The following is a 12557-nucleotide window of genomic DNA, read 5'->3' as shown; positions in this document are numbered from 1 at the left end:
TAAACGTTTTGAAGAATCAGTGCTCCAAGCTTACAGATGGCTTAACTTCTATTACAGAGCTGATTATGTGGTAATTGGGTATTTGGGGAAAGAAAAGCAAGGACTGCAGTGGCGGCTACGCCAATATATATTGAATATAAAACAGAAAGAGAAAATAACAACACAGCTAAAAACGCAGCGACAAATTTCGTCAAAAGTTAAATGCTTGTGTCATGAGCACGAGGCGGCTATGCAGTGTCTGCAACGGACATGGCCATCCACCGTGCATAAGCTACCTTACTGATATTGGCGGGCAAGGAGCCACCGATTTTTCCTCTGCCCAGTACCACCACAAGCCTAGAGCCGCCCCAGAGTACTACTGCAATATATTATTTCATCGAAGGTCGCACACAATCACTGCGCCGTGAAACTCATGTTTAATAACGTGCTTTAACTCCTATCATCATGAAAATGATATCACGTATACATCTCAGTATTTTAGTTATTCAGATAGCTGTAATATCACGAATGTAATGGATTCTGTGTCCAGTTGGAGGAAGAGAGCCGGTTTAAGAAGCAAGTAGTGATTCACACACATAGAGCACATAGAAGATCAAATACAAAACAAAGCATTTAACATGCTAATTTAATTACGAATTGATTTGAGAAACTGATTAATTAAACGATTTTAAGATGAAGTTTATGATGTTCTACTTTAATGACAAAATAAACTACGTGATTAAAGTGGAAATGTCGAGATTGAAGTTGACATTTCGTGCTTTTTCTCCACTGTGTACCTTTTTTTCTCTGTACCCTAATAAGCTTTCATATGACACTCAGACAGTGGGCTACAACTCGGCTTTTCACGGCGACCTTGATATGTGACTTCTTTTTATTTCCGGCACTGTGCGATTTTGTGAGCGTGAGCTTTCAAGTTTCTCCAAACGCTATGTCACTCGATCAACTTCATTTTGTTGATTATACCACGGTTTATTTGACCAAATAGTATGTTTTTCCTTTGCCTCCACTTGGTATTCGCTGAATTTCTTATATTTTCCCCCGTGCTTTTCCCATTGTCTTTTCACAGAAGGCTGTGCTTAAGGGCGATTTATATTGATTTGCATTTTCAAAGAGGCGTAATTCTGGGAGGAGTTGGGGCGTTACATAAAGCGCGTGGACGAGCGTTACTTTTCACGCTGATCTGGATTTATGTAGCGGAAGAACGTGGAAGTTGGAGTACGCACAGATTCCTGCATCTGGATTTTTTTGTGCGTAAGCACATTTCGGCTTTTGTGCTTACGCCATGTTATAGTGCGAGTTCTACGCACGGTGTTATACATGAGGCCCCAGGAAAGTATTAGATTATCTCAGGCTTTAATCAATAAGTGCTTCAACAGCAATGATTGACTTCTTATTAAGAAACTCGGTTGAAGCAAAAACCTGCAGCCACTGCAGCTCTCCAGGACCGACATTGCCTACCCCTGCCCTATAGCATCGCTCTGTAGAACCACTCTGGCATCTTTAGTTTTAATAAGCGTAGTTAATGAATATTAGTTAAGGCAATGTGCTGGTTGAAGAGGTGGGCTCCTGTCATTTATACAAATTTCTTTTTATTCTGGGTCAGCCCAGTAGCCGAGTGGGGTTATCACGTCGCCTGTTTTCATTCGTCGCTTACCTTGACGCAATTATCCCCTTAGCTGAGTCAGGTGGAAGTCAACTTGTTCCCCGTAACATTAGCTGCAGTTAAGACCGGAACATGGCATGGAAGAAATACAAGTAGCTACAATCAGCACTGGAACGTTAAAACACTTGTGGGAATGACAGGCCATTATTTCAATTACAAACTCAAAAAATAACATCAAGGCGAGTTTTGGGGTCCCCAAAGTTCTACTCTCCCCCACGAGTTAATTGCCTCTGGTTCTTTGCGTAAAGAAAAAACGTTCTAATATTTATGCGAAGTGTGCTCTAAACGAGTTTTCAGCCGTGTCATTTTGTTCTTGTTGATTTTCCAACCGTGTCGTCCTGTTCTTGCTGAGATTACTTATTTTAATTTTAGTCGTTAGGCCACTCGTTAAGCGCTTTAACAGAGAACCAAAATTCTTGCATCCACTGCTTAACTCGTCATATTCACAATCGCCAGTAAATGATGTTGTATCAAAGTACCCACGCATGGATATACTTATCAATACACATATGTATGCCAATTTAACAATGGGGTTTTCCTGTCCTCCTAAACTTCCTCCCCCTGCCGATTCCCACTCCTCTAGGAGGCTAAAGGGTTAACAATTGACGAAGCTGAAACCTGGCGCTTTGAATGACTGCTTGGCAAGTTGGCCTGCATAGTCACAAAACACTGAGAGCCCTCCCCCACTCAACACTCGGTTCAGGGAAAAAAAGATTTCCAAGTAATCTGCGTCCTCCAAGTGAGAGAATCGGACACGCGAAGATCTGATGCTTGTGACTTCGGCAGCCCCATGGCTAATCGCGGGGATCAGGAGTATTTTAGATCTGCCAGCAACGACTCTACCACGTACATGATCATTCCGGCAGAGCAGCGTGCAGAGAAACCCACAAAGCTCTGGATTGCTATGGTGGTGACCGTGGTGATCGTATTGCAAATCGTGTCCACAGCCGGTCTCTTCGTTTACTTCACTACGACGATTTCGCAGGTATGGCAGAGACGGGCACAACGCGGGAGTTTGCTGGGGAACAAGCGGAGAGATTGGCTTCCCAACAGGCGCTTCACTTGGTAGTGTGCAGCAGTAGCGCCGTTAGGGGAAAAGCGCCAGGAAAATTAAAAACTCTGCATGCTGGGTTCGGGTTTCGTTCTGGCAGCATTAGCGGCTCATGCCAACCTCACGTCCGCGCAGGGCAGCAGGCACAGCCTGGAACCACAAACAAGTTGTAATTTAGTTTGGAGGACCTCTTGTGTTTCCTTTGGATGCCGATGAAAGATTCTCGTTTTCTTTTCCAAAAGCAACTGCTTAGTTAGCGAGACCCAAAAGCGAAAGGCTGGAATACTTTTAAGATACATAAAGTCAGTCTGAACGAGGTAATATTTTATGGCATCGAAATGTCCTACAAATAAATAAAATATATTAGTATTATGTACGCTAACGTAGCTGGTTGTTTGTAGTCTGGCGCGCCGAGTACGAGCGAAGTGCGTGATGTTTGTCTGCATCGCTAAGACTTGTAAAGTAGGCGATGGCGATGGACAGGTGCCTGCAGCTATCAGGGTCATATACTGGACATAGTGTGTAAATACTGGTGAAAGAATGAGACAGGCATTGAATGTTTTAATGTGTGTGTGTCCGAGTATATACCATATGTGTTGATTAAACAAATGTATAAATGAGCTAATTAAAACTTACAGTATATCAAAGACAAACTCAGGTATTCATACATACACACGCACATACAGAGGCATCTGGTTTATCTTAATTCTCTGTTTATATATGTTGAAGTTTCTGTAGCTTTTATATGTTCACTTTTGCGAATATATTTAATTGTATGGAATTACATTAGTACATGTTATTTATATTGTGCCTTTTGGGGCAGCTTAGCCATTAGCTAAACCAACAAGCTTGATGGACTGAATGGTCCTGTCTAGTCTGTTGAATTTTCTTTATCTTCTGATGTTCTAATGTTGCCATCCACAAAACAATTCACAAATATTCAGGAGAATCTAATAGGAATAAATTCATGATAAGCATTAAGGACCAAAAAAAAGAGGAAAGCCATGGACAAATAGCTACATTTGTGTATGCTTATATGTAGAAATATATTTTATATGTATAAGTAATAATTATTCTTTACATTTCTGTATTGCTTTTCACATTACTCAAATCACTTTTCATAGTGAGTGGGAAGCCACGTCAACCACCACTAATGTGTATTATCCGCCTGGATGATGTGATGGAAGCCATTTTATTTGTGCCAGTACACTCACCATGCATTAGCTATGACTTGGTGATGGTGTGAGAGGGATAGCCAGATAGAAACAGGAGATAATTGGGGGCCAGAATGACCAGGACATGGTGGGCAGTTTAGCCAGGATGTCGGGTTATACCCAGCAATTTACAAAGGAAGGATCTTTTATGACTACAGAGAGTCAGGACCTCAGTTTTACATCTCATCTGAGGGGCAGCACCATTTTTGACTGCACTGGGGCATTGGGGTCCACACACAGAGCACCGGGTAAGTGCCCTCTGCTGCTCTCACCAACACCTCTTCCTGCAGCAACTTAAGCTTTTCCTAGATGGCCTCCCATCCAAGTACTGGCTGGGCCTGAACAAGCTTAGCTTCAGGTGGATGACTTGGGCACGTGGTGTGGCTACTGGCATATAGATGATATATAAAAGTGCATTTTATTTATATCATACAAAATACAAAGTAACTTTCATCTTCAAAGCTCACACCAATTATATTTTCACTCACACGTGACTTGCAATTGCTATTATTTCATATCCTGTTTCATTTCACAATATAACAAAAACATACTTGTTGAAAAGCACTACTGTCCCCGTATTTTCTTTCCATAGCTGAAATCATCATCTTTCTAAAATATTGGACCAATTTCCATACATTGATCTTTGATCAAAGAGCAATTCCCAGTAAATGCCTTACTTCCTGTTCTCAAATATCCACAAAGCCTTCCATCTCTCCCAAGCAGCTGTAAATCTCCAATTCTCCGTATCTCTCTTCACTTTTCCAGACTCGTTTGTACCCAATGCACATCTCTGGTCACATTTCGCTTTATCAGAATACACGTGGTATCCCATAATCCTCTTCTTTGCCAGACTAACAATAAGCCGTATCAAAACGCTTCCACTGAATATGAATGCAGATGTTACAATATCTGTGTCTTAATGCTGCTTCTTCATGGATCGTGTGCCACGTGTGTGGATTTTTCGTATTCTCACCTCACTCCAGGTACTCCAGTTTTCCTCCCATATCAAAAAGATGTGTGTATTACACTGGTGCCAGTGGGAGTGGGCATGTAGGTGACGGACTGGCACCACCAGTTCAGGGTGATCTGCTTCCTTGTGTCCAGTGCTGGTGGGGTAGGCTCTGGAATTGGATTTACCAGGCCTAAGGATGTTTATTTGTATCTTTTTGCTTTATTTTCATAATTGAGGTTCATTCAGGGTGTGTTTAAATAATAGTTTACAGCAGAATCTTCAGCATAGTTTTTGAACTGCTAGAAAAGCCTGAAGGAGTCGTCTCATAACAAATTCAAGAATCTGAGGGGGTTGTGGTTAAGACATGACTCCATTTCTAGTGATGACTGGTTCAGCGGATTAGGACTGTGGAGTTAACTGGAAAAACGACTTTGAAAGTAACTTTTTTTATTTTAAAATGCGCTTGCAGGCTCTTAAGTTACTAAATTGCCTTTGTGCACATACATACTAAATGGATTAAGAGAAGCTGCCAACTTTGTAAGTAAACAGCGCTCTTCTCTTAAAGCAGATGGGGTCTGTAAGGAAGATTCTGCTGAGCCTCTGTGGGGTCTTTTCGGCAAGTAATCAAATGTCTTTGTGAATGGCGACATTGTCATCTTTATATTTAATGCAACAGCTGTAAAGAAATGCACATCTGTTCATGCTGATTTGAGTGAAAGCCACATAACTTTATATACATGGCAATGTGCGTGTGCCCCTTTTATCTCTTCAAATGCAATATCCTGCAAGAACGTTCAACATTTTTAAAATAATGTTTTTTGGTTACCAGCAAAACACGAGGCAGGGGTGAAAAAAGAGACAATAGAAAGACAGACAAAGTGAGTGCAGTGCTGCCTTTCCTAGACAGGCTTCATCGCGGATTGTCCCCACTGCTCCTGGTCCTTGTCATCTGCTCTCCATCCAACTCTTATTTTTTCTCACTCTCCAGACCCTGACCTCACTTTCTCCTTTTGGTGATCCTCCTCCTCCTCCTGACTCCATACTGCTTCATGCAGTGGCTGTGTGCAGCCTTTACATCCCATTCCTCATTCCAGGGTCACAATGGGATTTACTTGTGCGCTTAGATGTGCCCTTACAATTCCAGGGTTGCTATCATTCAGTGGCTCCTGGGCAGTCTACACACGGGGCCCTGAGGGGCTGCAGGACTGCTAGGCTTTGCCTGCTCTCCACAACCGAGCAGAAGGCTCTCACTTGACAGCCTTCCTCCCAGCAGGCCTCCATAGCCTCATTCTGTCGGACAGAGAGGGTGCACGACTTGGGTGTTGTGGCTCCACTTTCTTCTCACCTCTCATCCATCCATCTCTTTCTTCCTCTCACCAGCCCCTGGTCTCACTTCCTCCTTTAGGTGATCTATTTCCTGACTCCATACTCCTTCATACGGTGGTAATGTGTAGCCTTTAAACCTCATTCCTCATTCTAGGATCACAACAGGAATTACTTTTGGGCTCAGATGTGCCCTTACAATACTAGGGGTGCTTGCACTTCATACAGACATGACGGTCTTTGGCTGCTCTCTGGGCTGCGCAGAAGGCTCCCTCTTGGCAGCCTTGAGGGGGCGTGCTGGCCTCCTAGAAGTCCTCCATAGCCTCACTCTGTCGGGCAGAGAGTCAGACAGATGTTTTCCTGGGTTATGTGTTTTCTAGCATTCTGGCTTCTTTCCAGCGACCACAACCTCCTTCACTCCAATTCCACTGGGGGCACTACACACAAACCCTCCTGCCTATCCTGTGCTGGCTCTGTCCAGTCTTTCAGTGGCTCTTCTGTATTCTACCAACTTAGTGCCACCTGTGCCTCTGGCATCAATCCCCTACAACATACAGTATCTGGAGTAATTATCCATCCATCCATCCATTATCCAACCCTCTATATCCTAACTACAGGGTCACAGGGGTCTGCTGGAGCCAATCCTGGAGTAATTATATTCTTCTTATTATTACATTATAATTTAAAATAATGCATTCATTATACTTTTTATATTAGTTTACCTTATCATTTGATATTAAATCCCAGATCTTTGGCTCTTTGATCACACAGATCTAACACACATAAAGGATGACGTGTCATATTGACCTGTGAAGTGTTTTCCTGCTATCTCGTTGCATGTGGTCACTTGCTTTTTCTATCATGTTAACTGCTTTACATGTCTAAGAGTTTATTTATTGCCATTTCCCCCTTCCTTGTTCAGAAATTTACTGTAATTCATGTCATTCAGATTTTCTTTCACTTGAAGGAGGTTCTTCCTTATAATTGTGAATGCACTGCTGTTCATCAAAAATGGAGCTCACCTACTGGTATGTGGGAAAACACAACATACAGGGGTGGGCAAAAGTCGGTTTACAGTTGTTCATACGGAAAAAGACACTCGGGTTCTGATTACTACACTGAAGCTCACTTTAATAATAAGAAGATGACAGATAATACAATAATTAATAAATACGTAATAATGCAAGAATAAACTCTGTGAATCACGTGCGCACAACAGTAAACCTACGTTTGCGCACCCCTGTATATAAATGTAATGAAAAAAGAAATGCATCTTGAATGAAAAAGCTATAGTTATAGATTGTGTATGTTTAAGGAAGTCATTTGTTTCAGTTAAACAGCTTGTGTGGTTTAACTTCACAAATACATGAAAGTCAGGTACACTTTAACCCACCAAAGTGAGTGGTCAAGTCACCTGTGAAAGACCTTCTTTCAAAGAATAGGACACAGCAAGGTAAAGACCACACTTTGCCAGTTTTCTGTCCATTCTGTAATGCCTTGAACCTTTGGCCTGCTGCAGTACCAGACATAATGGATTAGGCCAAACCACCAGGCCTCAGCTGCGGATGAGAATCAAGTAGCTTGGCAGCACAGACAACCATTCAACTGTCTGGTAGCCTTTGAGTGACCATACCAGAGCAGGACTGACACATCTGAGATCATCTGTCAATACTGTTGCTGAAACTGCTGGCAATGGTGATAGGATAACAATGGGTGGGCTCCATGTTGCTGCCCTTAGAGTTGCAACCCCCGCTCAGAAATCCTAAACATTTGACTATACAGCAGAATACAGCGAGGCCACACACAGTGCTGTGGTCACAACTGTCCTGAAGAACAATGGTGTGCTGGTGATGTTTCAGCCAGCCCAATCCTCTGACCTTAACCCAACAGAGCACCTTCAGGATGCCCTGGATCATAACATCCAGATGTGACCTTCTGCCAATGGCCATCAATTTCATCAGGCCCTTCTGTAGGCATTGGACAACATCCCACAGCCTCCAGACCTATTGGCTTTGTGTAGCAGTAGTTGAGTTGTCACACGTACAGAGTAAAGGAAAATATTAGTTACTTATACATTCAACCAACACACAACACTCTCTCATGTGCCAGAGGCATCAAACAGTGGTGACTGCAAGAGGTGGTCGGTCACACAAGGTACTTTCTGTGACTTGTATTCACCTTTAATTTATTATGGAAATATGATTGTGTTTTACTGCTGAGCTTTGAATCCAATTAAAGTTTTGAATAGTGGCAAATTCATTTTGTCATTGGTTGTGGCAACTGACAGTTATTTGAATTATTTAAAATTACTTTTGTGGAAGCTGGCCCAGACACAGACAGGCAGACACGTTCATGTCACTCACAACACGTTTATTATACAATATTTACAAGTCAAAGTGCCACACACAACCCCAAAGTCCCCAAAAGTCCTGGCCACAACACAGTGCCTCTTTCCTTCTTCAGGCCGCCTCCTCCAGAGACCTCGTCCACCACACTCTCGACTCCAGCCATTCAATGAAGGGAGGCGGCCCCTTTTATAGCACCCGGGTGTGCTCCAGGTGGGTTCTGGCAACCTCCCACCGACACGCCCCAGTGTGGCAGAAGTGCCGGCTGCATCCCCAGAAGCACTCTGGGTGTCCCCTCTCTTCTCCCCCCCAGCACTTCCGGGTGTGGCAGAAGTGCTGAGGTTCAGGGCTCCAAAGGGATAGGGGCGCCCCCTGGCAGTGACCACGGGCCCCTACAGGGTGGAGCCTCAAAGCTCTGTACCCGTGGCCCCCAAAGGTACCAGGGTGGTCGCCCCCACATGGTCTGGGGAAGGCGCAAGCCCTCCTCCGGTCCACCTGGGTGTCCCCCATCCGGGTACCACACTTTGCAATGTCTTTAATGCCACGTGTATTTTTTAATTGGCATTGCCATTTGATGTGTTGTCATCCTGGTAACAATCTGGCCGTGCTGACATGTAACATCACCTATGCAGCTCCAGAAAAGGGTCGCCATTACATTTCCACACTATTGAAGGCTGCCGAGATATTAAAGTCGTTACTTTTCTGATTCTTTGCGTAAAGAACTCTGGACTGCATTCTGACTCTGATTTTTGGTTCTGAAGAGGGTTAAGTTACTTCTGGTTTGGATCTTTGTTTTTCTTTTGCCTTTTGTCTTGTCTTCTGATCCCTTATGCCGTTTCCTGTGCCTTTACCTTGTGAAGCACCACAGTACTGCAAGGCAATTGTTATTAATGTGCACAGGTATTGTTTTTCCTTATTGTTTCTGCTGTTATACTGTTTTGTATTCTGATTATTCTCATTTTGTATTGTTATATCAGCAACGAAGGAGGAAATGGTGATCCAAAAACAATTATGTTGTCTTTCCCATTAGTAAGTGTTACCTGGTAGGTGACCACCTAATAATCAGATTGCGATTCAAACTTAAAAAAGAATGTAATAGTGCAGTCTTCACTCTGCCAAACAAGTGAACCAGCTGCTGTGGCGCAGCATTGGGGGCATCGCCATGGGTGCTGACATCCAAGGTTCAATCTGCGTGAGGGGATGCAAAAGTACGTACACCTGACGAGCCCCAGTAAGGGCGAAATATGTGTTGTGTACTCTTTGTATTGTTTGGCAGGTGTTCTATCAAATATCTATGAGCCGCTTTTTGCAACGGAGAGTACGTAGTGGATGTTTGGTGACTGGCTGACCACTTAATAATCAGATTGCGATTCAGAATTAAAAAAATAATATATATATATATATATTCTATATCTATATTTATAAAATATAAAGCTGCATTTTCTTTATAAAAAAAAGAAATTGTTTTGTTGAATCTGCCCAATCATTCATTCATAGGCTCATATGGAAGGTCAATCTAGCCAAGGTCAGCTGTCCCAAAGTGGAGATCACAGCAGACAAGGGTCACTCTCTAATCATAGAACTGTGTTCATTTATTTCCCTTGGAGGTACGATGTAGCTGCACTAATCCTTCTGCCAAAGTGCCATCTTAAAACAAAAGCTACATTGTATGTGAAATGTGGCCACGTTTTAAGGTTGCTTCATACTACGCGGCTTTTCGAGTGACTTTAAGTCGCAGACTTTATTTATATAATTTTAGCAATTTAGAGGCAGTCATAGCACATCGCTGTGACTCAGTCCAACCAGTCTGTGACTCATCCTGACAAAATCAAACAGGCATGTTCGGTGTGTGCAAGAGTTGAGAACCATTAAGGAATCGCTTAGAAGTGCAATGCATATAATGCAGCTACGCAGAATGAGGAATTGTGGGTGTTTTGGAGCAAGCAGATGAAAGGAAGTCTCTTCTATCTCATGTCTTGAGTTTGTCGTACCATGAAGGGAATAGATAAAAGGTCTGGGATTGTTGGCTCACTGTACCATAAAAGCTTCTGTAAAGCAGCATCGCTGTTAGACAGCACGTTCCTGATATCAGAATGCAATGGGCTTGCAGTACTTTGAGAACTGTGCTGGAGAGTCATCACAGAGTTGTGTAATTTGTCATCCCTTGCAATTTCTAGTTGTGTAATCTGACATCCTCAGGTGATGAGATCAGCAACTGCAGTCGTTAACTTTGACTTCCCCTTCAACTAGAAATGATATAATGTGTCGCTGGATTTATTCTTTAGACTAAAGCCCCTGTCGCACTGTATGACTTTTCCAAACATGATTGATGTTGTCTTAAGTCATATATGCAGGCTTGTGTGGGTGTTAGACTTGACAACCATTGAGAACCCAGCCAGAGGCACAATACATATGATGCGGTTTAGAGGAAAGCAGGAACACAGGTATTCTGGATCTCACAAACAGAACAGTGGCTCAACTGTCGGATATTTCATATTTGTTGTACCACAACAGAAATGAAAAAAGAAAATATCGGACAAAGGTTGGTGTGGAAGATGCAATCATCTATCTGCCTAATACCTTTCCTTCCCACCTGGACAAAGCTGGCAGCACCATAATGATCATGTTTTTTGATTGCTCCAGAGCCTCCAATACCATCCAGCCATCATTGTTAAGGGGTGAGTTCTGGGGTATGCAGGTGAAGGTGCCTGAGGTGTGCCAGACACTGGACTGTCTGTCAGGCAGACTGCAGTTTGTGAGACTCAAGGATTGTGTGAGCAACACTGGCGTACCACAAGGAACAGTTCTGTCTCCTTTTCTCTTCACTGTGTACGCCTCTGATTATAAATATAACACCAAGTCTTGTAACTTGCAGAATTTCTCAGAGGATTCCGCCCTAATGGTGTATATATATATATATATATATATATATATATGTGGTGTTAGACAGATTATTGAAGCCAGTTTGAAGGCCGTGTTTCTTGGTGCAGAAATATTTGTCCACTCAGTGACTCTGCTCCGCTGGGCCCCCAAGCAAGGCCCATAGCCTGCAATTGCTCCATCCTGAGTATGACGTTAATCTGCATCCAGCCCTGCAAGTAGGCCCTCCAACCTGCAGGGAAAAACCTTGGGGTTGGTAGCAGAATTGGCACTCCAGCCTCCATAAAAAACCTCACATTGTTCTACTCCATCTGAACTAGTGTGGTGCTGAGGTGTCACCCATTGCATGGCTGCTCTTGGGTCCTAATCTGGGATCCTAACCTCTCCTCTCCTCTCTCTCTCAGCAACTTAACAGCAAAAGCAAGGAACCGCTTATTGACTTTCATCTCACCAAACAGCCTCCAATGTAAGCAGCTACTCAAGGAGTAGTCCTGGAGGTGGTGCACTGCTACAGATACTTGGGTTCCACATTGGTGACCGGCTCGACTGGTCTAATAACACAGAGGACATTGCATTCCTTTAATGTGGGAAGTGGCATCCTCCACATCTTCTATAACTCTGTGATGGCCAGTATGATTTTCTGCACTGTGGTGTGCTGGGCTGCTAGCGTCACTTCAAGAGTAGCACATCCAATCGACACGCATATTAAGAAGGCAGGCTCAATTATGGGATGCACTCTGGACCCATTGGAGGTAGCAGTGGTGGAGAGAATGAAAACAAAACTAAAGGCCATTATGAACGGTTCTGCACATCCTCTCTAAGACACTTGCATGGAGACTCCTAGCAATTGAATTATTCAGCATGTCAAGAAACGCTACTGGTGTTCCTTCATACCTACGACAATATGCCTAAAAAATGTCTCTCTGTGACTGATTTGTATCTTTAGCAAGGACGTAAAGTAATAATATGCTAAAAAATGAAGTGAGAGGACAGTAACCAAACAGTCACATAGCCAGAGCTAAAATGTAAGGGAAAATGAAAGTCAGAACCAAAAAAGAATTCTAACAAACAATGAAAAGCTTGAATTTTAGGTTGAGCCAACAAATTGGATAAACCAAGAAAACTAAGA

The 12557-nt window shown here is 43.1% G+C and overlaps 1 protein-coding gene across 1 annotated transcript in view; it reads left to right on the top strand.

Annotated features, from left to right (window-relative positions):
- Window positions 1-2336: 2336 nt before the first annotated feature.
- Window positions 2337-12557, top strand: part of tnfsf10l (TNF superfamily member 10, like) — a 50628-nt gene continuing 40407 nt past the window's right edge. Inside the window, exon 1 of the mRNA XM_039766384.1 lies at window positions 2337-2648. Coding sequence (XP_039622318.1) covers window positions 2454-2648 — 195 coding nt within the window. The 5' untranslated portion in view covers window positions 2337-2453. The remainder of the gene's footprint in view (window positions 2649-12557) is intronic.

The sequence above is a fragment of the Polypterus senegalus genome, chromosome 10 (genome assembly GCF_016835505.1).
Source record: "Polypterus senegalus isolate Bchr_013 chromosome 10, ASM1683550v1, whole genome shotgun sequence".
NCBI lineage: Eukaryota > Metazoa > Chordata > Cladistia > Polypteriformes > Polypteridae > Polypterus > Polypterus senegalus.
This window is presented reverse-complemented; position numbering and strand designations above follow the sequence as displayed.